The sequence below is a fragment of the Pipistrellus hanaki genome, assembly GCF_964339955.1.
Source record: "Pipistrellus hanaki genome assembly, chromosome: 5".
NCBI lineage: Eukaryota > Metazoa > Chordata > Mammalia > Chiroptera > Vespertilionidae > Pipistrellus > Pipistrellus hanaki.
Genome location: NC_140507.1, coordinates 20,691,903 through 20,717,363, shown reverse-complemented (window position 1 = coordinate 20,717,363; position 25,461 = coordinate 20,691,903). Strand labels below are relative to the sequence as shown.

General features: G+C 36.2%; 1 protein-coding gene across 6 annotated transcripts in view; it reads left to right on the top strand.

Moving 5' to 3' along the window:
• The window catches only part of SPINK5 (serine peptidase inhibitor Kazal type 5), a gene marked incomplete at its 3' end in the record, with an annotated part of 66,955 nt that extends 43,915 nt beyond the window's left edge, over positions 1-23,040 (top strand). For 4 of the 6 annotated variants that reach the window (XM_084885435.1, XM_084885433.1, XM_084885434.1 and 1 more), the window contains 18 exons: positions 193-320; positions 2,015-2,102; positions 3,549-3,676; positions 4,316-4,379; positions 6,494-6,621; positions 8,033-8,135; positions 8,771-8,898; positions 9,714-9,786; positions 10,365-10,492; positions 10,935-11,013; positions 13,124-13,251; positions 14,019-14,091; positions 14,787-14,867; positions 14,972-15,099; positions 15,960-16,059; positions 17,792-17,922; positions 19,420-19,510; positions 22,688-23,040. In XM_084885435.1, the coding sequence (XP_084741561.1) occupies positions 193-320; positions 2,015-2,102; positions 3,549-3,676; positions 4,316-4,379; positions 6,494-6,621; positions 8,033-8,135; positions 8,771-8,898; positions 9,714-9,786; positions 10,365-10,492; positions 10,935-11,013; positions 13,124-13,251; positions 14,019-14,091; positions 14,787-14,867; positions 14,972-15,099; positions 15,960-16,059; positions 17,792-17,922; positions 19,420-19,510; positions 22,688-22,696 (1,788 nt within the window). Of the gene's footprint in view, positions 1-192; positions 321-2,014; positions 2,103-3,548; positions 3,677-4,315; positions 4,380-6,493; positions 6,622-8,032; positions 8,136-8,770; positions 8,899-9,713; positions 9,787-10,364; positions 10,493-10,934; positions 11,014-13,123; positions 13,252-14,018; positions 14,092-14,786; positions 14,868-14,971; positions 15,100-15,959; positions 16,060-17,791; positions 17,927-19,419; positions 19,511-22,687 lie in introns of those variants that run through there. The other 2 variants (XM_084885432.1, XM_084885436.1) reach the window with 2 other exon arrangements.
• Positions 23,041-25,461: the final 2,421 nt, after the last annotated feature.

The following is a 25,461-nucleotide window of genomic DNA, read 5'->3' as shown; positions in this document are numbered from 1 at the left end:
AAACACCCTCAGGAGAATGATGAGGATGTTTACAGATCTACTTTAGTGCCAGGACAATTCTGAGTCTGTGACATGAGCTTTGAAAAGACTTATTGATTTTTTGCTTCTTACTCTTTGCCTATTTCTCATAATAGACAAAGGTACAGGAAGGGTAGAAAACTGCTCTGAGAAAATATTTTCTTCATTTTCCAGGAGCTCTGCAGTGAGTTCCGGAGCCAAGTGAGGAATGGAATGCTCATCTGCACCAGGGAGAATGACCCTGTCCGTGGCCCAGATGGCAAAATGCATGGAAACAAGTGTGCTATGTGTGCAACTGTGTTGTGAGTATCTACCCTTATCTCTCCCATGGAATTTCTTCATCTTTAATCATCCCTGAATTTCACACTTTTTTTTTCAGAGATGTATAGATTATATACTGTATGCTAGGTAATTTTAAAAGCACTTGGACAAGACATTAGGTAATGTTGAATCACATAATGACAATGTTATTCTCTATTCAATAATCCTTCTATCTCATAATTAGGCAATGGGGTGAAAAGTCTTAATTTAGTGCCAACATTTCCTTAACATTTGGTAATTATCATTAAGAACAAAGAGAGCAGAATTTTGATAATCTGGATGGGATGATCTCTTTGGTCTCTCTCCAACCCCTACATTTTATGATTCTATGAATATATTCAGATATTGGTTAAGGGAAAACCATTTAGACAAAGTTCTGTGGGTCTGATATATAAAGACTCTTAACGTAACCCGAATAAAAAATAAACTAGAGAGAATCATATTTATCCTTTCAGAAATATTACTATACACAGGTGGAATAAATACTCCAAGAAGTGGTTTAGTGTAGAGAGTTAAACCCTTAAGAGGCAAGCCCATGTCATAGCTGTTTATTAAAATGTCTTCTTGGTAAGCTAGGTCCAGGGCCTAATAGGCCATTGTGTTATTCCACTGTGTGGGACAATACAGGAGAAGCTCACCCTAGCAAGTGTAGTTAGATGGTTAGAGCATAAACCTGTACACCCAAAGAGTTGCAGGTTCAATTCCTAGTCACATACCTGGTTTGTGGGTTTGTTCCCTAGTTCCTGGTGGGAGAGTGTTCGAGAAGCAGTCAATCCATGTGTCTCTCTCAAATAGATATCTCTCTCTCTCCCTCTACCCCTCCCCCATTCTCCTTCCTTCTCACTCTCTCTGAAAAGCAATGGAAAAAATTACCCTCTGGTGAGGATTAACAAAAAAGAAAAAGAAAAAAAAATACAGGAGAAGCTAATGTCATATTACCACCTCTAGTTCTCCTTTTTAGACTCCTAATCTCAAGCTAAAAAAATTTTGAGAAAAATATTTAAATAATATCTCCTGAAAAAGGTGCAAAGTTATGTTGCTCCTTAACTTTCCCATGTCTTCTTCCAGTGTTAAGTATAAGATTTAAGTTCCATAAAAAGAGATTAACAGGGCAGGGCAATGCCAATCAGGTTCATGAAAAACCTACAAATATTAGTTGTTGAAACTTCTTGGGCTTGAATCATTATTGCACTCTAAAATTTGAATTTCAACTTGAATATTATCAATGCCATTAAAATAATATTTATAATTTTTTATGTTATAGTGAAACATGGTTTATTTTTATTACAGACCCATTTTTTGACTTGGTGTCATCCCTTTATTTTATCATTGATGTGGTAATTATTTAAACAGAAAAAAGGTTTCACAATTTTTTAAAAACATTAAGGCAATTGAGGCTTTTTTTTGGTTGAAGGCACAGACTAATAAAAAAAAAGACCGCCTCAAGTTCACATACTGATAAAAAAAAATCATGCTGGTTTTAATTTTTAAATGATGCTGGGAACTACTGAATTTATCTGCATAAATGGGCAAAGTATTAGCACCTCCTAAACTGGATAAAATTGTACTGAAGACTCAATCTGACCTTTGGTCTGGAAGATTCTCATTCCTTCTGAAAACACATTACCAAAGAGAATGAAAAATTATATTTAGTTTGCATCTTTTTTTATTGTAGTGAGCTTGAAGAAGAAGAGAAGAAAAGTAATGGTACTGAAGAAAAGGAGAAAGTTGAAGCTGAGAAATTTAAGAGAGAAACAGTAAAGGTAGGTATTTCAGGTCATTGGAGCTGCTCACCTATTCCATTCTCACTAGGCCAGCCCTTGCTCCCTCCTCCCAATCCTAGTGTCTGTACTGACTATCCAAACTGAAAAAATGTATTCGGATCTTCATATATGAAGATCCCTTCTTCCGGTTCAGTTTATTCATAACAACTTTGATCTAGTTGCTTGTGCATTTGAGATGAGGTCAACCACCCTTTTCTCTACTAAGCATGTGAATTATATTATCCCAATAAAGAAGTACATGCAGATTGTCTTGTTGTCTGAATGCAATCCAATAGAGGAAGATTTTAGATTGCCCCCATATCTTGTCATGTAAAGGTGTTTATTAAAGAAAAGAAAAAAAATTACCTAAGTTTTCATCCCAATTAATTTTCTGTGAGATTTTGAAGAAATTACTCCATAGCATCATTTAGCCTGGGTTTGCTTCTTAACATCTTTATGATGATGTTAAAGAGATGATAATGATGATGATGATGATGATGATGATGACTATACTATGATAATGACAATTATAATGGTGATGGCTATTAATTATTTCATTGCAACTGTATGCAATGTGGTCTAACAATTTTATGACTAATCTTTGTAGTAATCATTTAAGGAATGTATTACTATATGTATTTTATAGAAGATTCAGAGGCTTAGATAAGAAATTCAGGACTGTATGTAATTAGTAATTTGAGAGCAAGCAATTGGACCACAAGTTCTAGTTTTAATGCCCATGATGTGCTTTAGATTTTACATACTGTTTCAATTTGTAATTTTCCTATTGGTAGGCTGTGTTCATTTCTATCGATAGAATATTCAGGAAACAGTTTGTCTCTTTGCCTTTTCCAGCATCTAGAGGCCATTCATGTCCCTTTGCTCTTGAACCCCTTTTGTCATCTGCAAAGACAACATTTCATCTCTATTTTTTTGCTGTCATGTCTCCCTCTCACTATCTCGTCTGTCTCATTCTCCCTGTTTTAATGGCTGAACTTTGTGATTACATTGGGCACACTAGAATTTCCAGGAAAATCTCCCCATCTCAGTCTCCCATCTTTAATCACATCTGTGAATTCCTTTTGCCCTAAGGTGATATATTCACAACCTCTGGGTATTAGGGCTCCTACAAATTTGAGATTAGGGATTGGGAGCTATTGTTCTGCCTACCACAAATTTCCTTACAAAAAGAGCAATAAATTACTCTTCTTTCTATATCTCCTGCTGCCGAGCAGAGACTAATATTTACATTGAATTGAAGGTTTTCTAATATATGGAACAACAATCTTATGTTCCAAATAATGTGTGACCTGGACCTCTGAAAGCATCTTGGCTATTATCAATCTTCTGCATCACCTTTTCCATTTATCAATTATGTTTTGGTTTGTTATATCATAGTTTTCAAAGGGTTAATGTGAGAATACTTAGTTACCCGATTCTTGGCAGGAGCTGTGCAGTGAATACCGTAACTATGTGAGGAATGGACGACTTCCCTGCACTAGAGAGAATGACCCCATTGAGGGCCTGGATGGGAAAATCCATGGCAACACCTGTTCCATGTGTGAGGCCTTCTTGTGAGTAGATCTTTAGCCACTGCTTCTGCTGACTGGAGAAGATACCTTCATCTGGGGCGGGCAACAGAGAGGATATTGGAGGTTCTCTCTATGAGGTAGAAAATGAAGGCTCTCTTTGAATTGAGTCTGGAGATTTCCTATGATAAAGCCTTAGAGTTAGCGCATTTCTTTGTAGTGTTCTCAGTGCTCTGAAAGGCACGCAAATCACCATCAAGGGAGGACCATGTGCTAAGAGGAAACTCCCCCAAGCTAATGGCATACAAGGATGGAGATTTCTGTTCTCTGCATACAGACTGTCATGAATAACCTAAAGATGTAATTATTGGGCCTATCAATTGAAAATTTGCTAATATCTAGTCACTGTTTTTAAGTATTCTAGCTTCATTCTGGGGAGAGGACAAATCTCTATTTTCTAAAAGAAATATGAAAATTCATTTGCTGGCTCACTGTAGTGTGTCTTATTGTTTAAGCAACACTAAAAGCAAAAATAATCTGGGGGTGTGCATTTGCCTTTTTACTCCGAAGCTAAATTGGTTGTGAAAGGGAAGGAATAGAATATTTCTATCTGAAGAGACTTCCCCTTTAGGATAATATGTCTGGGAGCTGGGAATGATTCTTTCCACCCATTTTCTCCTATAGCCAACAAGAAGCAAAAGAAAAAGAAGCTGAAGTAAGAACAAAAGTTAAGAGAGAAACCGAAAAGGTAACTGTCCTGGAGTGTTCAGACCACAATGAAAGAATGGGGTTTTGCAGTTTCTCTTTAAAAATAATTCATGCCAAAACCGGTTTGGCTCAGTGGTAGAGCTTCGGTCTGTGGACTGAAAGGTCCTGGGTTCGATTCTGGTCAAGGGCATGTACCTTAGTTGTGGGCACATCCCCGGTAGGGGGTGTGCAGGAGGCAGCTGATCGATGACTCTCTCTCATTGACGTTTCTATCTCTCTATCTCTCTCCCTTCCTCTCTGTAAAAAATCAATAAAATATATATTTTAAAAAATAAAAATAATTCATAAAATTACTGAAGCCTGTGTGAGAGTGCACAAGGTTCAATTAGTCACGGGGTTGAAGAAATTTTCTTAATAAGCCAGAAAGTAGGTATTTTTATATTGTGGTTGTTTGGTCTCTGTAACAGAGTCTCTATTTGCTGTTGTAGCTCTAAAGCAAATGGGCATGGATGTGTTCCAATAAAACTTTATTTATAAAAACTCTGGTGGACCATATTTTTCCTCAGGAAAAATATGTTTTACTTGCAAACACCTAATTTAACTTATTCCCATATTTTTTAAGTGACAATTTAAAGCAGATAGAAAGGAGTACTTGCTTAGAAATGTAATGAGAATATTGATGTCAGAATTCATGTCATCATATTTCAGAGTTTTTTTAATTGAAACATGAAAACAATAGAATTCAAACCTGGATTCCCTGATACCGATCTAGCATTCTTTCTTTCTTTTTTAAAAAATTTAATTTTATTGTTTAAAGTATTGAAATAGTAATACATATATCTCCCTTTTCCCCCAGCCTCCCCTTCCCCCTGGCACATGCCCTCATCCCATACCCCCAGTGTCTTATGTCCATTAATCTAGCTTTATTTCTAACACACCATGCAGTTTTTAGATGGTCACATTTGGTCAAATTGTGCTTTACCCTTAAATATTTCTGGTGTCAGCAGTTAGGGAAAAAATAGAAAAGCAACTTTCCTAAATAATATTTTCTTGATTTAAAAGGACTGAATTCAGTTAGATTTTTTTTTTCCAATTTTGGGGTCATTTCCTGGTCCCCACCAAAAACTATTGACATTAAAAATAATTTCTAGACAAAAGTATCACACTTGGAATTCTGCTTGATTGTTTTGTTTACAATTTTATTTCCCACAATTGTGGGTCTGGATTTAAAAATAATACGATATGCTCATCTGATCACTTTTCAACATCTACAAGAGAAAGTTCTTCCGAATCCGACTATTTCTTACTTTATATTAGCTACTACCAACAAACTGTCCTCTCATACAACATTTCTTATTGATAACTATGACCAGTTAGGAAATATGGCAGCGAACCTTAAAGCAGAGCTGGGGAAAAAACTCACTTTTGTCCTCATTGAGTTTCAACTTGAACTAAAAGATGCAAACAAACAAATAAACCCCCTCAAAATTAATCCTAATTGCTATTCTATGATCTTAAGTGATTTCTTACTCTCTATTAATTGCTCAGATAATTCTGGAGCAAACATTTGCTGAGCACTTCCGAGATGTCAGTCATGTGTATTATTTCATGTCATTCTCTTAACAACCCAGGACATATATGGAATACTTAATGCATAATGGTCTTTATTATTGCTGCAGGTATTCCTGTGCAAATTAGGTAACTTCTTGGTAGGCATGATATAGAGGAGATTGAGATATAGTATGATTGTTGGACCAGATAAACTTTGAAGTTCTATCTAAGCCCATTTTTTTAAATTCTATCATGTGTCCAGTGTTTTGTGGTGTGTGTTTTTTTTAATTATTATAACAGAGATGGACAATAAAACCCATAGTAAGAAATGTGACCAGTCCTCAGAGAACCCACTTTATTAAAATATTATTGCTTGCTTGTGATTGCAATTTCAGTCTGAATTCAGGGGCTAAATCTCAAAAAGGAAAAAAGATATAACACCTTTTAAGTCCGGTGTGATTAGTAGGAATTGAGCAAAAACAATTGCCAGAAAAGAAATCCTTAGGTCATTTTCCCTTTTTTTCCTAGGAAGCACTTAGTAGGAACCCAACAAAATAATTTCCAAGAAAATACTCAAGCTCTTACCTTTTCTGCTCCTTTTAGGATACATGCGGTGAATTTCGGAGCCTAATGCAAAATGGAAATCTCTTTTGCACACGAGAAAATGATCCCGTGCGTGGTCCAGATGGCAAAACCCACGGCAATAAGTGTGCCATGTGTAAATCAGTCTTGTGAGTGCACAAAGGAAGCCCCTGCTGTGGGTCAGCAGAGTTGGGGAGGCAAAGAGCTGGGGAGCTAATAAATATTGCAATTCTAGAAATAGACAATATATTAGATTGTTACTATTGTATATTCTCTATTAGTTCTGGAATGGAGCCTATCAATGGATCACAACATTTGTCTCAATAGAATTGTTAGTCCTTTGCTATCATTTGTTCCCTTTTCTGGATTATTTTTTTAATTTCCTCTGGGGGGAAAAAAACATATCAATTTACAAAAAATCTAACTATCTATACTTTTGAAAATACCAGAAAATTAGCTTTTTACACAATGTTTGGAAGTAAGACTACATTATTTGCCATTCAACAGTCATTTACTGAACATCTACAATGTATAATGTGTATAATGGTTTTACAGAGATGAATGAAAGATCTTTCGAGAAATCATATAGTTCATTAGACATAAGACATGGGCATTAGTTAATATAATACACTGCTAAATGAAAAATGAGATAGACAATATGTTATACTACTTCAGGGAAGGGAAAGTTAATAGTTCAACTATAGAACTTGACCTTATAATTTGGATAATATGAGCACAGGACTGAAAGGAATGAGAACAAAAGAAGAGAACAGCATAGGTAAAGATCTAAAATTAAGAAAACTGTCATATGTACAGTGAAATGCAAGTTTTTAAGTTTAGTTAATTCTTAGAAACTTCACCAGCTTTGAATGCCAGATCAAGGATTTTTAGTCAATCCTATATAAAGTGGAAAGGCTGCTAAATTTTTAAGTAATAGATGAATATGATTCCTTTAAGAAGATTCATATGTCAGCAGTATAAAGGAGAATAACATAAGGGAGGGACTAAAATTAAGAATACTCCAGGTGATGGTAGGGGTTCACAAAGACCCAGTGTAAAGTCACTGGAGCCTGGGAAATAGGGTAGAAGGTGAGCGGATCAGCGTGGGAGATACTGTGAAGGTGAAATTAGTGTTTTGTGGCAACAACTATCAGAGCCAATCAAGAGAGTGAGTGGTGACTCCAGTGTTTTGTTCTTCATGGAAGAGAGATAATCTAGAAGTAAGAACACATTTAGTAAAGAAAATAGTTATTTTTGGACCTCTTAAATATGAAGTATTTGAGAGAAATACCTGAAGATTCAGTGAGCCTTTATGAAATACTAATTAATTGCTCACCTGGTATTGTTAGTGATTTATAAATATTGGTTTCCTTCTATGGCAATGAGGACTATGCATAATTCATCTTTTTTATTTTCAAAGAAGGCTTGCAACATACTAGATGTTCAATAAGTGCTGGTGAATTCTGTGCCAATCTCATTTAGCCAAATGATGAGAAACGCATAGGCATGCACTCCACTCGGTAATCTATTATCTTCTGCCTCCCACTTTCTAATTTCCAGCCAGAAAGAAAATGAAGAAAGAATGAGAAAAGAAGCAGAAAAGCAAAGAACTGCTTCAGAGCATGGCTCCAATGGTGGTGGTGTTGGTGGAGGAAAAGCTCAGGTGAGAGATACCTCTAATTTCATAACCAGGGTGAGCTCAACTCATTGGCAGTAGGACCATGGCAAAGGCTGTGGAACAAAGTGAATGTGTGTAATGCCGAGTGTGAAAATGTCCTTGGAAGAACAGTAGGTAATCCCCTTAAAATTTTAGGGTAATATCTCAGCAATTTGTAGTCTCTCCAGGGCTCATTGTGTCCTCTCCAAATCTGGAATAGTTAATGTGATGGCTTTATCCCAGTCTCCTGACATTGTTGTGGGAAAGCAGCCATAAATAATATCTAGAATGAATGAGGATATTTCAAATTTTATACATAAAACATTGTATATAAGAACAGGCAACAGGACAGATTAGTCCTATTGGTTATGTATTAGCTGACCCTTGATCTATGCTGTTAAATTTCACCAACTTTGTCATTTCCCTGTGTGGAACATTAAAAGCAGCAAAATTAGGCATGACAACTGAACATCATAGCATATGGGTGGTCCCAGCCCACTTTTTCCTATAGATAGTAATCCTAGATTTTATATTCCATGTAAGAGAAAGTTGACAAGAACATTCCTTACTCAAATTGTTTAACAAATTTAATAACAATACAACAGACAATGTGATACAGAAAACCCATTCTCTCTTTTCAGGAACAATGTTCTGAGTTTCGTGAAAATATGAAAAATGGAAAACTCAGCTGTACCAGAGAGAGTGATCCCGTACGTGATGCTAATGGCAAAACATACAACAATAAGTGTTCCATGTGTAAAGAGATTCTGTGAGTACTTTTATTAACAGACATGTCTGAAAGATAGCCACATAGTCATCCTGAATGAATGCCTATTTCTCATGAAAGATGGCTACATAGTCTTCCTGAATGAATGCCTACTTCCCTACATGAAAACTATTCTTTTTGTTAATTCCAAAATATTATTTCTCCAGCTTCCCCTAAGGAATGGTAAGAAGTTAAAAACATATGATCTTAAGGTATTTCTCGATCTTTCTTCTATCATAGGCTCCATACTTAAAAAAAATAACATTATAATAAGTTGACCTACAAATCAAGGTAGCAGAATGATGAGTTAATGGGGAATTAAAAATTAAAAATGTGAAATAAGACTAAAGAATAGAGATTACAGGGAGATATATTTGGACATAAATAAATAAAGGAGACTTTAAAATTACTTGAGTTGATCGACCTAGAATATCTACCTGTGATGAAGAAGCTTTTTAAAAAAATGTTTTTATTGATGTTAGAGAGAGAGGATTGCAGAGGGATAGAGAGATAAAAGCATCGATGAGAGAAATATTGATTAGCTGCCTCCTGTGCAACCCCTACTGGGGATCAAGAATGCAACTTGAGCATGTGCCATAACTAGGAATTAAACCTGTGATCTCTGGGTTCATGGGTTGACGCTTAACCACTGAGCCATACCAGCCAGGTGAGGAAGCTTCCTAATAACCCAGCTGGCTGTCCATGATGGGGGCATGCAGAGACGTTCTCTGTTCAGGAAGATATCTAAGATCATAAACTCTAAGGGGCCTTTGAAACCTCGGTACATGTTAACGAGATAACTATTGTCTCTTTTCTAGGGAAAAACAATCAGGTGGAAAAAATACGTATTCTGGCTATAAAGCAAATGGGACTGAATCAACATCAGGAAAGGTGAGTCATTTACTATGTTTTGGCAAGAATGGTCTTTTGTAAGTCAACATTTGGCTATCAAAAATATGGAAAGAAATGTCCTTGTTGCCAACCAAGATCTTGCCCTTAGATCAGAAGCCATCATTAATGTAAACTCCTAGTAACTTGTTCAGTGTGGAAATTTAATATCAAATGGAAATCTTACAGTCTTATACCTTACAAAGCACATTTATAAAGAGTAGTTTATTTAATTCTCTCAACAGCCTAGTAAAATTTTGATCAATTTTGAGTCAAACTTTTCATATTTTCTTCTTTCTCACCCCATCCCCCAAATACAAGCAGGAGTTTATTTAGAAAGTCATAGAGGTAGGAGAAGTGAGCCATAGAAGAAATGAGCCAGCTGAGCTGCGTGGGCTCAGGGAACAAGTTACAGAAGCAAAAGAAAGGCCATTGGAACTTAGGAGAAGGAGAGAAGCAAGATATGCCTGAGGGAAAGGGAAAGTTCCATAGAGAGAGACACCCAAATCTTCAGATTTCAGAGCCCAATCAAATATTGTATGAAAGCAGTCCTACCTAATATAATCTGCCCTTCTTTTCAGGATCCCTGTGATGAATTTAGAGGCCAAATGAAAAATGGACAACTTATCTGCACCCGAGAAAGTGATCCTGTCCGTGATTCAAATGGCAAGACACATGGCAACAAGTGTGCAATGTGTAAGGAAAAACTGTGAGTATTTTTTTCAAAAATGGGCCTTTAAAACAGAATCAGAGCAATAGAAGCATCTAATAGACTGTCTAACCTATAAGGGAAGACAGGGGTGGGGAGTTAAAAGGGTTGGGGGTAAAAGGAAGGTGGTAAGAGATCAACCAGAGGACTTGTATGCATGCATATGAACACAACCGGTAGACACAAACGGGGGTCAGGGGGCGGTGAGGGCATGTGCTGGGATGGGGTGGCCAGGGAAAGATCACTGGGGGAAAAGGAGACTTATGTAATACTCAAAACATTAAAGAAGTTAAATTTTAAAAATGGGCCTTTAATTGTGAGTCTTAAAGTATAATGATGATTTCTCATCAATTTGAGAAAATGACACATTTTTAAAGCCTCGTAATTAATGAGGTAGTTGTCCACTTTGGTTGAAATGTTTCTTTCCATTCTTTTCCTCCAGGGAAAAGGAAGCAGCTGAAAGAAAAAAGAAAGAAGACAACGACAGGCAAAACACAACAGAAAGGAGCAATGAAAAACAGGTAATATATGCCAATACTTAAATTTGGATGGTTGTTGTATGGTTAATTTATCCAACAAATATTTAAGAAATGCCTACTCTGTTGTAGTCATTATAACTATAACAATGGTAAACAAGAAAGACATGGCCATGTCTTGCAAAGAAATAGCATGTTAATCAATGCCCTAAGAGCACCTCTGATGCAATTACGACCATCTATACGGCCAGTGACAGTTGTCAAATTATTGTTGGTATCAAGTAAATTTCTTTTCTGAAGTTTTAAGACAAAAACAAAATAACCAAGTAAAAGTTACAAATAAGAAATCATGTATCATTAGAGCTCATGATCATAAATTCTTGGCATTACAGTGCCATCTTGTGTTCAATTTTGTACTTGAACACATGATGTCAATGCTTTACACGCCTACACAATATATAGCACAGCACACTCTCTTAAAACCCATCTCTGAGTGCCAATTAGAAGCGTAAAATTTCCCCAGGAAAGTTTTCCCATCAATGAGGCAACTTTTCACTGTCTTTATTGACTAAACAAAATGAAACTTAGTAATAGTTACCAGTTTTAAAAATACGTTGGCAATGTCTGCTATGCATTTTGGTAAATGAATAGTTTTGTGAAAAGGCTGTATTGTACAGCCTCGAGTGATATCTACTGGCCAATTATTCTATTTGTAATCCTGTTACTTTTTTTCAATTATTTATTATCTATTTTACAAATGGAAAATTTTTAAAAATCCTCTCTGTATGTATATATATATAAAATGTCCAGATATTGTGTGTGTGTGTGTGTGTGTGTGTGTGTGTGTGTGTGTGTCAAGAAGGGAACTGTAGTCTTACTACTCATGTAAAGTGAGATAAGCTTTACAAAGCATTTGCATTATCTTATTTAAGCCAACCCCAAATCTATGCAGTGGCTGGTATTTTTCCAATTTCACAGTTCAGAAAAAACTCAGAGAAGATAACTACAGACAGATAATAAATGGAAGATCCAGACATTGCACCCATAAAGCAAAGGTTGCAATTCAGGAAGATGAGTGCTATCATAAACATATTTGTTGGTATGCTGGGCACCTGGAAAGGAAAATCATTCTAGTAGCTTTTAAAAATGATAGCTGTGAAACATTTAATATGTTAATCAGATATTGAATTCCAGAAAAAAAATTTAAGTGCTCAGCAAAAGCAGGTCTAGAGTTGTCTATGTATATCACAATTTAAAGAAAGAATGATAACTATAATCTACATTACTAGTATTTGGAAGGTAATCTTTCCACATGTCTACTTTGGCTCTTTGGGCTTAACAGAAGTTCAAGAAAATCTTATGGAGATGTCCAAAGCTTTCAACAGAGGCCAGATTCCAAGGACCCAGTTCCTTTGGCTTCTTTTTAGGAATGAAATAGTTTCATCTTCTCACAAATATACAGGAGTTTCATTTTCTGCCAGGTAAAAGCAGTGAAGAAAAGGAAAACAGCGTGGTTTGAACAAGTTTTTATTTTATTTTATTTTATTTTATTTTATTTTATTTTTTAATCACAAATGCAACATAGACTTTACTTATTCTCTCCAAGGCTTACTTTTCTGATCTGTAAAACAGGGATAATGCTGTTTATTGTATAGGATTTTTATGACAACTAAAGAAATCTATCAGAGCACCCAACAAAGTACCTGGAATATAATGCAGATTTGATTAAATGTTTTTGTTATTGGGGAACAAAGCTAAATGTTTACATTTTAGTATGTTTTACCCAAGGAGCATCTTTTCATTCATTTCATTCATTCTGAGGTTATTTTTTTCTGTGTGGAATAATGGTGCAGTTGTAGAGAGACAGGTTCTGAGCTCAGCCTAATAGAAACCTGCATAAAAATGGTATGGGCTGCCTCAGAAGGCAAATTCCATTGGGGAAAAACAGTTATTTGAGAGGGATGTTGTGGAGAGGATCCTAACTCCCTGAATATATATTGAATAAAGTGCCTTTAAAGCATATTCCATCTTTAAAATTTCATTTTCTCTAGATATCTTCCGCCCTGAAGTGTTTTGAGTTTAGACCTCACCGGCCAATCCAGTTTTCAGTTCTTCAGACCATACTACTAACATCTTGCTTTGCTCCTTTTGGCAGGACCAGTGCCATGAATTCCGGAGCATGGTGAGGGACGGAAAGCTCGTCTGCACCAGAGAAAACGACCCGGTCCGAGGTCCATACGGGAAGATGCACGTCAACAAGTGTGCCATGTGTCAGAGCATCTTGTACGTGAGGAGGTTTATTGATCAGTTTGATGTGTTGTGCCTGATGTCAAAATAAGCCCAACCAGTTCTTAATTTAGAAATCCAGGCACAAGTGACAAATATAATAACAGCTCCTTACCTTAGAAGAGGATAGTAAGTTTCTACAGCGCATTCACAAGAAATTCACTTTGATGTTGAGCATCATGTGGGATCAGAAGAGAGCTAGTGGATTGTGCCCACATTACTGGCTTTCAAAGAGGAAGCTTATCAGCTAAGTAACGTGGGACAGGCCAATTCACTTTACAGAGCCTCGTACCTCCTATATGTGAAGGGAAGAGTAATTTCACAGTACAGTTTTTATAGGCATTGGAGGAGATAATATGAAACATGCTTATAAACTTTAAAGCACTAAAACGATATAGTGAACAATCAATACTGGAGAGTTTAATTGTGCTTTAATTAGAAAAGTAAAAAGGAGAAATGAAGCAACTCTCCCTATGAAGCCCATAAATAGATTCTACTAGGAGGAAAGAGTAATGGCCTAAGAGGATCACGTGATTCTGACAGCATAGTAATTGGATTGAGGGAGGTTGAAAGCATTGCCATAAATTATGAAAATTCCAACAAGCAGAATTCATTAGTAAAAAAATCAAACAAAACTATTTTAGGTATTTTTGAAACATGAAAAAACTCTTGAATTTGTTAATATTTAGAACTGGAGAAACACTTGGTTTAAAAAATTCAATAATAATCCTGGAAAAACTTCCCTATTCTTTTTTCTTCTGCAGTGACCGAGAAGCTAGTGACAGAAAAAAGAAAGATGAAGAAAAATCACACAACCAACCTTCAAATGATAAAAAGGTTATTTCTTTAAAAATATCAAGAAAACTATTTTACTTTTCATCCTCAGATTTTGAATTCTATTCCAATGTTGGGATAATGAAGATGCTAATGTTTTACCTCAAAGAAAATTGATTTTTCCCATATTGTCTCTTTGGGCATAATAAGATTTTATTTTTTTTTCTGGCTCTGAGGTTTTATGTTTTTCTCAGTTTTGTAGAGAATTCTCTACAAAATTCTCAAACAGTGTGTCATTACTTTAGTCTCTTATCTTGGGAGAAATGTGGGTTGAAAAATAAAGGGTGGAATCCTTTTTCTCCTCCTCTGACACTAAATGTGAAAGGAGGCTTCAGGTGGCTTGCTGACATTGATTTAATAGCACAGGCAATATAATCGAACCGCAAAGCCTTGCCTTCTGTCCTTGATGTCTCTTTTTCTGTTTTCTCCAGATGATTTTCTCAGCATCAACAAATCAATAGCATGCATGCATGATACTGCCTTTTCTGTTTGCTTTCCAAGACTCCAAAGAAGACATCGTCATTCAGTCCTTTAGCAGTGATAATCAATCCCATTTGTAGAGTTACATTCCTATGAGAATGTCCTTTGGTCAAGGGTACACCTCATGTGGCAAACAGGGGAAAGGAAGGATGAAAGGAAAGGACATGAGAGACCAGAAGGTCTATCAAGCATTGTTTTGTGTTTCCTTGCATTTGCAGGACCAGTGCAAAGAGGTTCCGAAAGGAACAGAGAATGGGAAGTCTGGGCATTCTTTGGCCTCCATTGCCAGGATAAGTGCAGTGAGTCTGAGCCCAGAGCCAAGAGAAATCCTCCTCAAGCCCCATGTGAGGAAACCGCCAGGCTAAAGGGAAACAGCCACACTCACTTCTTTCTCATTTTCCAGGACGAGTGTGCTAACTTTCGGGCGTACCTAAGGAATGACGAGCTCCTGTGCACTCGGGAGAATGACCCTGTGCGTGGTGCTGATGGGAGGCTGTATAAGAACAAGTGCTACATGTGCAGAACTGTCTTGTGAGTAAGGGTACCCTCTGACCCCTTCAGCATGTGGGGGAACTATATTTGTAGAAAAGCCCTTTAAATAAATATGGGGTCCTTAAACTACGATTTTAGATTCAAGACCCTTAATTTGACAACACCTGGTATAGGAGGAAGAATGCTTGGATTTGGAGACAGGAAATCCAGATGTAAGATCTAACCATGATATTTACTAGCTGTCACTTAAAAAAGGTTTTTTTTGTTTGTTTTTTTGTTTTTTTTGTTTTTGTTTTTGTTTTTTTTATCTCTTGAGATCGTAATTACAAGAAGTTATTTCAGAGTTTTGTTCCAACTTAGATCAGACTCAAAAGAGAAAGATATATAAATATGTACTTATGCTTCCAAATATATAAAGTCAACCTCCAAAGCTAAGGAATTTGTTTTTGAGAAAGGGTTTCTAAGTTATTCTGATGGACAACCATATTTGGGGACCAATGGGCATGACAGATAATGAGGACAAGGATCACAATTATCACCATCGTCATCATCAGTGTTCATTTAGCTCTTTGTAGAATGTTGCTTTTTTTTTTTTTTTTGAGGAAGGAATTACCAATACTACCTTTTTTTTTTAATGTTCTAGAAAATCTAAGCTCAAGGAATTTAAGCAGCGTGTCTAAGGTTACACATATATTATGTGATAAGAGCTCTAAACCAGAGCCCTGCTATGTACTTTCCTTAACATGTCACCCCGGTCACTCTCTGTGTTCTGTGTTTTAAACATAGAATATTCTAGGGTTCCATCCTGTTTTATTGGAATTGCTTAACTTCCCACGGGAAGTTATAGGAGCTAGTTTTTGTGGGCATAACTTTAAATTACTTTTTATTTTCTTTTTTAGTCAAAAAGAAGCTTTGGAAAGGGCAAGACTTCAAGAAAAGCCATCCCAACCAAGATCTTCCAGTGAGGAAGACAGCTCAGATTCCCCCAAATCTTCTCTGGTAAGAATGACTCTTTTAGGAAAGCTACTTATTAATTTAATTTTCTTATTAGGGGGTTATGGTGGGTGTTGCCACTGGCCCCCTGTGGATCTCATTTCCACCAAAAGGCCTGGGAAGGGCTGATTCAGTACAGCCTCAAGTGCTTTTGCCCATATTGTCACTGTGACTTCAATAATAACTTTATTAATTTAAGAAAAATAGTACTTATAAGTTTCTCTCAACTCAATGCAAGAACTGCTATACTTGTTACTCTATACTTTCATTATCATACACTTCACAGCATTTCTAAATTCTGATTACTTTGAGTTGTAAGTTATATAAAAGTGTGTTATTTAATTTCTGATTACCTAGAAACCTTATCACTGTCACATTTATTATCAGTATTATCCCACTAGGGTCATAAAACAAATTTTATGACTTTAATTTTTTGAAATGTATTGATACTTGTCTAACAAAAGGTTTATTTGATAATAATTTCATGTGTACTTGAAAAGAATGTGTAGCCTGTAGTTGTTGGATATAGAGATCTATGAATATCACCTAAGATAAACCGGGTAATTTTGTTTTTCAGATATTCTATATCTTATTTATTTTTGGCTATGCTATCAATTACTGAAAGAAGTATGTTAATATTTCCATTTATGTTTGTAAAGTTACCTATTTCTACTTTTAGACAATTTTTTTTACCACATATATTTTGAAACTATATTTTAGGTACATGCATATTTGGGATTGTTATTAATGAAACTATTATTTTAATCATTAGAAATTATCTTCTTTATCTTTGCTAATACTTTTTATTCTGTTTGTTGAAATAGAAATATTTACTTAAAGTATACTTCTTATAAACATTATATAGTTGAGTCTTTTTATTTTCTAGTATGATAATCTCTGTTCTGTAACTAGAATGTTTATTCTTATTGTTATTTAATGTAATTACTGACACAATTGTATTTAAGTCTTCTATAATTCTGTTTTTAAGTTTGATTTTTCCTTTGGCCCTATTTTCTTGAATTAATAAAGTTACTATTGAAATCAAACTTCTAAAAGACTACAGAGAATAAACACATTCCCTCTTCTACATGAAAGATATATCTTTAATTTTGGAAAACATACTGACAATTAACATATACTGAGCCCTCAGTGTGTACCAAACACTGTGTTATGCATGCATTTAAATGCATTATCAGATTTGATCCCCTAAAACACCAATATGAGACAAGAGCATATTGTTCATGCTGTTCAGATGAGAAACAAAGGCTCAGAGAAGTGAGATAAATCTTTCCTCTTATTTAATGGCAGACTCAATAGTTCATACAATAACTAGTATTTGCCTCTGATTAGTATTTTCTGTTTTAGATTGTATATAGCTAGTGCCTTTATTTAAGATAAAATAATATTATTTTTGCATGATTACCATTCTAGAATCCTTCTTATGGATATGTCTCATTTATCTGTGCCCAATATCACAGAGTTTTGGCTTTCTTATGGCTTTGTTCTTCCTTATGTCTTGATTTACTACTTATCCTTCCTATTTTAAGGAAGCCAAATCCGGGAGGTTAAATTTATGTAATAATGCTATGAAATAAATAATGTGAGTTTGTTTGATCTATGTGACAGGTTCGTTGCTAGTCATTTATTCAAATGTGATGGAGGAAATGAAGGGGACTTTCCCTGGCTCATCCCTCTTGAGTGCCATGGAGCAAATCTGATTTATGTTTTGCTTGTTCAGGATTCTGAGATGTGCAAACACTATAGAGTATTGCCCAAGATGGGTTACCTGTGCCCAAAGAATTTACAGCCTGTCTGTGGTGATGATGGCCAGACATACAACAACCCATGCATGCTCTGCCATGAAAACCTGTAAGTATACAAGTCGCACCATCATTTCTTCTAGTGTAGAAGCTCTTGTCTATAGTGTTTCCCATGGCAGTGAAATGGATAGTGATTTGAGGCATGCTGCAATCAGATGACTAATCATCACAGTTCAAATCACATTTTGTGATCATCAATATCTAAAATAAAGGAGATTTGATGTTATCCCTTTACTGAAATTGGTTATATATTTTACTGAGTAGAATTAAAAGGAGAAAAGTAGTGGGGTTACAAGAATTAGAGAAAATCTCTATAAACTTGTGGATACTTATGGGAGTCACCCATCCTTTGTCTGATAGAAAGAGTTAAAAATCATTGCTATGCAGAGTTAGCCCAGCCTGTGATTGCTAATGGGCCTTAGGACTACCAGATAGTCACAGATTTCCCATGCTCCTTAAATCTTCTTGGAGCAGGAAGTGTTCCCATGCAAAAGAAAGCTCACTGGAGCAAATGGCACACCCAGTGTTGGCGTTGGCTTTCAGATTTGTAACTATCTGTGCATCTGTGGGCCTGTTACCTCATCATGCTGAGATTCAGCTGCTTTCTTGGAGAAGTAGAAACAGTTCTCTGAGTCAACTGACTTTACAGGGTATTGCAAAGAATTATTATGTTAAATTAAATACAAAGGATTTGTTTAAGACTGCATGCATTGGTGGTAGCTTTGTTATTACTATTTTTTTTTTCTCAATTGCTATCTGACACTCACCTCCATCCATATTCCTCACCTTTTCCCAACCTCCATTGGACTAGCTTTAGGTGAAAGCACGGTGATAAATCTTAATTTTTCCACCTTACCCCGCTCCAGACTTACATGACAATCTGTGGATATTCTATCCTTCTCAGGACACTATAAGCAATGTCCAGAATAGGGGGATGAGCCAAATCTCCTGCTTTTCACTTATAGAGAAATATTTGAAATTACATATGTGTCCTTTTAAGTCAAATAACTCATAAAAGAAAAAACTACTCTACACTTAATATACTTAGAATAAAAACTGAATATGAGAGCTTTATGTGATCTCACATCTGCAGACTAGGCACTTTCACATTCACCGCTCTCTGAGTTCTCACTACCTGCCATGGAGGGGTGATAGTTTCACAGAGTGTGAATCTGAAGCTAAGTTAATTTGTTTAAAGTCACATAGCTAGGAAGCAGATCAGACAGGATTTTAACCTTGTTGCTTTGGGCATAATACAGTTTTCTTTCCACTACACTGTTGTTGTATGCCAGGCAGTACTTCCTTTGAAAATTGGAGGTAAAAAATGCTTTGATAATATGAAGAGAGTTACTTTTCAGAAAAGAAAAGAAAATGATGTGACATTAACAATTTTTATGCATAATGTCAATGGACACATTAATCTTTTGAAATCCATCCATGGGTCTTACAGAGTTTTAAGAATTAAGGGATGAATACATTTATCACCCACACCAATCCTTGTTGTTTTTCTTTCCCCATCTCTGAAAATTCCTCTGTTCTGTTTTAGAATACGCCAGAGTAATACACGCATACGCAGCGAAGGGCCATGTGAGCAGAACAGCATCCCAGAAACAACACCTCTCAGCGTGCCGGCATCTGTAAGTACCCTGGCTACCATGATTGCGGTTTTTAGAGCCGGTTGATGTGGATAATTAAATAATTGCTGAAATATATGGGAATAATAATAAAGTAGTTAACATTAAAATGTTTAGTGGATAGATTTTTTTTAGTAGTGATGTCCCTAATAACAATTTCACAGAGGTTTTCTTTTATATAGTCTATAATAAAAAATGAGATAGAGACCAAGAGAGGTCAAAGAGTAACAGAACTAGATTTAAACCATTTCTGTGTAACCCCCATATCCTTGCATTTTACATTGTATTAAATGATCTTCCCTAATGAAAAGTTGACCTTTTCATTTAAATTCCTACAAGGATGTTTTGGCACACATTATTGAGTTTGACATTCTCCCTGGTGATTTTATTTGAGGAATCTCTTTCTTTAGCAAGATGATATGAAATTTGGGGGGAGGAGGAACTGAGATTATTCAAATAAGAGAATTTTTTTGTTACCAGATAAATATGGTATTTCTAGTTTTTGATGGTCTTCATATATGAGACCTTTGGCAAACTGCATAAATGTTTAAACCAGCAATTTTCAACTGCTGTGCTAGAAGAATTTGTGAAACATCCAACAGCTGACTGTGTAGTCAGGGGCACTGACCTCTTTCCCTTTAGATTGTCAAATTAAAAAAATGCCAACAGCCAACAGTACAATGGCCATCTGATGTGAAAGAATCAAAATTATACCTAAATTTTTGTCAGATTAGCAAAAGATACATACTTTGGTATGCCGCAGAATTTTACTAATTTGCTTATGTGTGTCATGAGATGAAGAAGGTTGAAAATTGCTCACTTAAACTAAAGATCTTACTGAGTTACTAAAAGTATTCAAGAAGTGCTGACTTTTAAGCATTTGGCACAGTGTCTAAAAATTAATGGCATTTATTGTTATTATCACTATTGTTATTATGCCTAAGAGACCAAAGTATGACTAGCTTTAGAGAAACACACACTGGCACTGTGTTTATTTATAATTACTTTAATAAATTCTCTCTTAATACATTTATATTTGATATTCACAAAAATAATTAAAGTAAACAATATTTAATGAATAGATAATTATTATTATCCACATTGTTATTTTACTCCCTTCCACTGCCAGCTTTGGCAATATGGAATTGGAAACTGTTCTGCCACATTTGAGAATCTTAAACAACACTACATGAGACCATACTCAAAAGAACTACTCAGTGGTGCTTGATATTGGAAACTGGAAAAACGAGCTATAAGCTCTTGCTGCTTTCATACTAACAGCTGGAAGGCAGGTAGAATCGGTGGAGCATGGGCTGAAATCAGGACATTTTAATTTCTCACTTGGGCTTGAGAAAGTCATCTATCTACTCTGGGTCTTTACATGTCTATAAAGAGAGGGTTTCAGTTTTTGCTCCAGTCCCCATATTGTGTTTGCTCTCTTGTTACCTATAAACTCTTAAGGATTTGCCCCTCATTGTATTGACGGACACACTGTCCCCTAATCTCACAAACACACCTGGTCACGTACATTCTAGAACAGGAAGGGGGAAATAATCTTTATATAAATTTTATAGACCACACCTTAGGAACACCTTACTGCAATCTCATTTAGACAACTTGACAAAAACTGCTTTAGGGGGAAGTTGCCATAGGAACATATGATAAGATGTATTTATTCAAATAATGAAGAATCTTGCCAGGCTAAGCACAAAACATTTGCAAAGGAGTTCCTTCCGTTCATTTTTGAGTGTATTTCTTTCCACCAGAGGTGTAAATCAGGCATTATTAATGACAGGAATTATTTATGAAGTTAGCTGATGGATCAAGTCATTAGAACAAAAGGTGTCCTGGGTGTGATTTCAGTTCCCTCTATGATTCAGTGCTGTGATTTTGGAATAACCAAGGTGATACGGGTGGGACTTGGCTCAACATTGCTCTGGTAACTACTCTGGACTCATATCCAAGAGGTTGTAACCTATTGCCTGACCATTGTTCCTGGGTAGAAGATAATCTAAGAGAGCCTGGACTCCCAAGAATGGAATAAAAGACTTTTCTGGAAAAATAGATTGAGGGTCCTGGAACCCATACTTTTGCTTACTCTCTAAGAAGGACTTTCTGTTATACAGTAACTGCTAAGATGAATGTAACCCTTCAGAGTTTCATGAGCTTTTTCCTTTTGTATCCTCGCAATGCTCCTGTAATTAGGGCAAAGATCGTTATCTTTCCCATTTTATAGAAAATCATCCTGCAAGAAATTCTGTAATTTATCAGCATTATTCAGTATTGTATCTTGAGTCCAATGTAGATCTTCTGACTTTATTTCTTATGTTCTGCCACCATCCTTTTGGTATCAGGAGATTCTAAGCATCTGGAACTCTGGAGAAGGCATTATCTCAATTAAAAAAAATTAGTTACTCTGGGGAAAAATTACTAGGTTAAGGAAAATATCAAAACTATTTTGTGTGGTGAATAACCAGTTTCTTAATTTGCTGACAAAGACTTTCAAGGATTTGGCAAGACCATAGCTTGAGATTTTCTAACCAAAGGAAGTCTCACAATTTTAATTTCAATGTGAAAGTTGAAATGGAGGTTTGAGTTTGGAGTGATAGTGATACTAGGGCTCCAGGTGGTAAGTGTAGTTATATGGAAGAAAACTGCCTGACACACTTGCCCCCTTTTAAAAAAAATTGTGTTGATTTAATGTTTTAAATGTTGATTGAAGAGTATATGAATATTGGATGAATCAGACAAGGAAGATAGCTGGTTATATTCTCATGGCCTAAAACAAAACATAGTGTTAGAGGAATTGGATTTAAGTTCTGACCAAATGTGAGACTTTGGGAATTCAACTAAACTTCTCTGAAGCTCAGTTTGCTCCTCTGTGAAATAATGTTAACAGCACCTATTTCTTTGCATGAGGGTCACATGTAATAGAGAATAGACTTCATTTTTGCATCCACCGCAACAGGGAGTATGATCTAGGACCTAGAATCTGGGTGCTCAATAAAGGCTCGTTGAATCAAGTGAATAAAATGTAAACATGATTTTAAATTGTAAGTCCTTGATAGAGTGCAGGAATCTATGGATTTCTTTGATTATGGAACAGCTATAAATGCACAACCCACATTTCTATAACATCTCTGAATTTCTTCCATCTAACCTACCCATCTTCTCTTCCAGGTCAAATGATGTAAGGATTGGTGAAAGCCATGAGGGACCATTTATATCTTGATTCTGAACTGCCTACCTTCACCATCTGTATATACAAAGAATTCTTCAGAGCTCGTCTTATTTACTGTAGAAAACAATAGAGACTGTTGGGGGAATGGACTCACTGACTTTCAGTCTTCTCCATCTCTTTCCTCCTAGATTCTGCGATCAGAGGGCACAGAGACATCCCCACTCAGTCTGTGTCCACAGATCCCCTGGTCACAATGCTGTCTGTCCAATTACTTGTTCAATAAAAGTAAACCCAGCAGAACACCCTTTTTGGGATTTCTTTGCCACTGCCTGACAAATAAGAAATTGTTTTTTTTTTTGTTTGTTTGTTTGTTTTTTACAGAAGTTGAATAAACTCTACCCTTTTGTCTGGCTAAGCCCTTTGGTGAACAGAAAATTGCTCACTTTTTTTCTGAGTCAAGTTGTTGTCACAGTAGGAAACAGAGGTGGGAAGGTATGGGCTCCCAGCCGCTATATAAAGCCAACCAACTACAATCAACTTCACCTTCACCATCTGTCACCTTATCCGCTTCCCTATCTGGCATCTCTATTTCTGTAAATAGTATAATTACCTCTCAGTGAATAGGCCTCATTCAATGACACAAACCAGTACTTTTTCACATCTAATTGTGTTGTCTCTGGACAATGAATGTCTATATCAGGGCCTTGGTTGCATATTCTGGGACAAGACAGGAAATGAGAGTTCCCAATGTGTGTATGTCTCTTGAGCAGCACTGTCCAATAGAAATATAATAGGAGTCACATATATCATTTCAAATTTTCTCATAGCTGTAAACCAGAAGTGTGAAGCCATGGCCAGCATGGCCTTGGGTTCAAAGGCTTGGAGAAAGGGCTGATGTGCAAATTGCTACACAAGACCAGAAATATAAATTTGGAAATTGTGGAAGCCAGGAAAAGCTTAGCTGTAGTAGCTAAGTTCCACTGAGTCTCATTCCCATCTGCTTTTATTTACTAGAATACACAATTGCAAACAGACATATCAATGGTAATGTTTAGTAAATATTAAGTTTATCAGGTTGGGGGAGTTTGCTTTAGGCCATTGAGTCAGCAGTAGGTAATAAAATGTAAATATTCACCCTGTGAATATCAAAGAGCCCAATACAGCCTTCTGACTAGACTTCTTGCATTTACATTAATTACTGTTGATCTTGGTTCTCAGCACAAAGGGGTAAAATTAATTTTAATATTATATATTTTTAATTGTTTAAAGAATTACATATGTCTCCTTTTACCTCAATTGACCCCCCCTCCTTGCCAATCCCACCTGTGAGGGCTAGCCCCCTCCGCCTGTGTTTGTGTCCATTGGTCATGCTAATACACATGCATACAAGTCCTTTGGTTGATCTCTAACCACCCCTCCCTTGCCATTTGTCTCTGGTTCTATTTTTGTTATCAGTTTATGTTGATTATTATATCCCACATATGAGTGAGATCATGTGATATTTATCTTTCTCTGACTGGCTTATTTTCCTTAGCATGATGCTCTCCAGTTCCATCCATGCTGTTGTGAATGGTAAAAGTTCCTTCTTTTTATTGCAGCATAGTATTCCATTGTGTATCAGGGGTCTTCAAACTACGGCCTGCGGGCCACATGCGGCCCGCAGAGGAGTCTGATCCTGCCCGCCAGGTTTTTTGGGCAATGAGCGCAGCCGAGGTGTTACAGTAGGAATTAGTAGTTCTTATAGTCCGGCCCTCCAGCTCTCTGAGGGACCGTGATCTGGCCCCCACTTTAAAAAGTTTGAGGACCCCTGGGTAGATGTACCACAGTTTTTTAATCTGCTCATCTGCTGATGGGCACTTAGGCTGTTTCCAAATCTTAGCTAGGGTAAATTGTGCTGCTGTGAACATATGGGTGCATATATCCTTTCTGGTTTTTTGGGATATAGTTCTAGAAGTGGGATTATTGGGACAAATGAGAACTGCATTTTTAATTTTTTGAGGAGATTCCATATTGTTTTCCACAGTGGCTGCATCAGTCTGCATCCCACCAGCAGTGCAGGAGGTTTCTTTTTCTCCACATTCTCCCCAGCACTTTTCCTTAGTCAATTTGTTGATGATAGCCATTCTGACAGGTGTGAAATGGTATCTCATTGTTGTTCTAATTTGCATTTCTTAGGTGATGAGTGATATTGAACATGTTTTTATGTGTCTCTCAGCCTTCTGTATGTCCTCTTTCGAAAAGTGTATATTTTGGTCTATTGCCCATTTTTTTATTGGATTGATTTTCTTCCTTTTGTTAAGTTGCATGAGTTACCTGTAAATTTTGAAGATTAAACACTTATCTGAAATAGCATTGTCAAATATGTTATCCCATGCTGTGATCTTTCTTGTTGTTTTGTTGATGGATTCTTTTGCTGTGCAGGAGCTTTTTATTTTGATGTAGTCCCATTTGTTTATTTTCTGCTTAGTCTCTATTGCCTTAGGAGTTTTACCAGCTAAAGATATTCATACAACATATGTCTGATATTTTGCTGCCTATGGAGTCTTATATAAGATTTTTATGGTTTTCCATCTTCGGTTTCAGTTCTTTAGCCATTTTGAGTTTGTTTTTGTGTATGGTGTAAGTTGGTGATCTAGTTTCATTTTTATGCATGTATCTCACCAAATTTCCCAGCACCATTTATTGTAAAGACTGTCTTGATTCCATTGTATGCTCTTGCTTCCTTTATCAAATATTAACTGAGTATAATGGCATGGGTCGATTTCTAGGTTCT